Source organism: Myotis brandtii, unplaced genomic scaffold (assembly GCF_000412655.1).
Source record: "Myotis brandtii unplaced genomic scaffold, ASM41265v1 scaffold535, whole genome shotgun sequence".
Lineage (NCBI taxonomy): Eukaryota > Metazoa > Chordata > Mammalia > Chiroptera > Vespertilionidae > Myotis > Myotis brandtii.
In genome coordinates this window covers 2,989,060-2,991,875 of record NW_005369964.1, presented here as the reverse complement: position 1 = coordinate 2,991,875, position 2,816 = coordinate 2,989,060, and the positions used below count along the sequence as shown (strand labels likewise).

The 2,816-nt window shown below is 58.3% G+C and overlaps 1 protein-coding gene across 1 annotated transcript in view; it reads left to right on the top strand.

Moving 5' to 3' along the window:
* HHIPL1 (HHIP-like 1) overlaps positions 1-2,816 on the top strand; it is a 40,383-nt gene that overhangs the window by 28,520 nt on the left and 9,047 nt on the right. Inside the window, exon 6 of the mRNA XM_014549053.1 lies at positions 318-520. Coding sequence (XP_014404539.1) covers positions 318-520 — 203 coding nt within the window. The remainder of the gene's footprint in view (positions 1-317; positions 521-2,816) is intronic.

Below are 2,816 nucleotides of genomic sequence, written 5' to 3'. Positions count from 1 at the left end.
ACTCCCCACCCCACCTCAAGGCTGTGCGCTAGCATCTCCCTCGGTGTGTCTGCCCCCCGGGCTCAAGGAGACCGCCCTTGGGGGATCCCCTAATCCCAAATGCACCCCAAGGGATGTGCACCAATGCCTTTCCCTGGTCCCCCACACCCCACCCAGGACCTGACCTCGCCTCTCCCCATCTCCCCCTCCCCCATTCTCCTGGGATGCTCCTTGCTCTTCTCCGTACCTAGAAGCTGTAAGCATCTCCCTCCCTTGGTAATGACCTGGGTCCCCATCTCTGGCCCTCCTAGTGACCTCACAGCCCTTTGCCCCCCAAGACTCAGGACCACCCGCAACGATTTGTTGGGGGGGTGCTGATCCCTTCCACTCACCCCAGCTTCCCCCACCCTGCAGATGATGTGCTGCCCATATTTGCCTACCCACACAAGCTGGGCAAGTCGGTCACTGGCGGCTACGTATACCGGGGCTGCGAGTACCCCAACCTGAACGGCCTCTACATTTTCGGCGATTTCATGAGCGGGTGAGTGGCCTGACAGCCGTTCTGGAAGGCAGGGAGAGCAAATGAGGGACCCTAACACTTCCCTGGGGGGCCAGGACCTGTCCCTGCACCAGCTGGCCAGGGCCCCGGGTGCATTGGTCCAGGAGAGGCCAGAGAGGCTGCCCTGCTGGGGAGAGGGGAGCTGGGGCTCCAGCCCAGGCCTGACCACGGGGGCCCCTGGAGCCTTGTTCCCCGATTCCCACACTCTTGGGTGGCTGGGCGCCTCCCTGGGGGGCAGAGCATACTCCATACCTGCTGTGGGTCAGACTCCTTCCCCAGAGGAGCTTTGGGGCCTCATGACCACCTCGCTCTCCCATTGTACAGAGGAGAACACTGAGGCCCAGCGAGGCCCAGGGCAGGGATGCACCTGGCATGATGCCTGAAAGTGCAGCTGAGGTGGCCTGGGTCCCATCCTGCCCCCTATTAGCCATGTGACTGCCTTCTCTCAGCTTCAGTTTCCTCATCTGCAAAGTGGAGATGATGGTAGCAGCTGCCTCCAAGGTTGTCTGAGGACTGAGTCCGTTAGTACATGCACACACTTAGCATTGAGTGCACGCTCAGCATCTGGTAGCTATTGCTTATCCCCACTCGAGCCAGTGCACCGAGGGCAGCTGTTGCTCAGGAGAGTGAGGCGTTAAGGAGCCTGAGACTGGAGGAGAATGCTCACCTCTGCAGGCTGCTGAGCTGGGCGTGTCTGCAGCTGGAGCTGAGAGAGAGCCTCTGGGTGCTGGATCCTTTTATCAGCTCCGCCCCTTCCTTGGGGTCTGCCTCTGGGACTCAATTATCCCATCTGGAAAGTGGGTCTAAATGAAGCCTCAGCTTTTACCCCAATTCTCCTATCTCCTAAGTCACCTGACTGCAGAAATTTAACTAATTTTGCCTCCCTTTCCCAAGCCCATCTGCTGGGCCAGGCTTTGTGCCAGGGCCAGAGAGAACAACAGAGTTGAAGAGTACCTGACACCCAAGTCAGGGAGACAGACACTCGGTCCACTCTAGTTTGCCTCAGAGTGCTGGAGAAGCCCCAAGGTGGAGGCATTCAGGAGGGCTTCCCGGAGGAGGGGGCAGCGAACAGGGCCTGGGAGTATCAGTAGGTAATTGACAGGCGGGGAAGGGAGTAAGGGGCCAGAGCAGCATATTCTGAAGGTGCCCAGGTTCCATCTTGAGCACCGAAGTGGAGGCAGCTCCAAAGTGTGTGCTCACTCCTGGCACCAGCCTCGCAGAGCTCTGCCGTCCCAGTCAGCTCCTGACTGCCTCCTGGTGGTCACTGGGCGGGGGTGGCCTGAGGGGGCAGGAACCAAGCTGGTCTTTGGTCTCTGTGTGCCCCCCCTTCATGCTTCTCTGGTACATAGTAGGTGCTCAGTAAAGACTTCATGCAGGGCAGGCTTCATGGAAGTGAAGGGCCCACACTTGGCTTAATGCTCTGCTGTCTCACTGTCTTGAAATTCTTAACCCTTTTAGAACAAGGGGCCCTGCACGCTCTGTTTGCACCGGACCCTCCAGTTGTGTGTGGTCCTGGTTGTGTTGGGGGCGGCAAGAACGACTCCAGGTGTTAGACCAGTGGGGTCAGACCCGCCCTGGGTTCAGCAGCCTCTAGCTAGGAAAGAATTCAGAGCCAAGACGCAAACTATAAGAGAACATTCATTTGGAAAATCACCGAGGTAGAAGAAATTTGTAGAAGAAATGGACTTAGGAACAAGTTACAGAGACAAAGGAAGGGCCCTTGGAGTTTAGAAGTGAGGAAGGTACTGCTGAGGCTCCTGGGGGGACGGGAGGGAGGGAGGGAAAGGCAGGGCGTGCTCCCAGCAGGAAGAGCCTGCTGGGTCCTCTGTCCTAAGGGTGTTAAGGGTGAGGGCTTTAGGGGCGGTCCCAGGGGAAGATCTCAATAGAATATTCATCAGCTTCCCAGGGGCGTCCTTTCAGGCCTCCACTGATTGACTGGTCGGAGCCAGGGCAGGGGGTCATTATTCAGTGCAGCTGGTCCCGAGGTCCGCTGTGGTGTTGCTTGTCTGGTTTTGCTGCTTTTCTGGGCCTGGAGCTGAAATACAGCTGAGCCTAGTATCTCTAGGGAGGAAAGGTCAGGGGTCCAAACCGCAGGAGCAGCGATATGCTAGGGAGGGGAGGTCACCCTGGGGGTGCGGTCCCACCCTACACTTGCCCGTTGCTAGGCACCCAGGGCTTTCCATCCTGGTGACCGTCTGTACCCGGCCCACCGTCCTTGCTCTGCTCATGTCTGGCTAACTGCTCACCACAGTTGCATGGGTAACAGATGAGTGTGGGG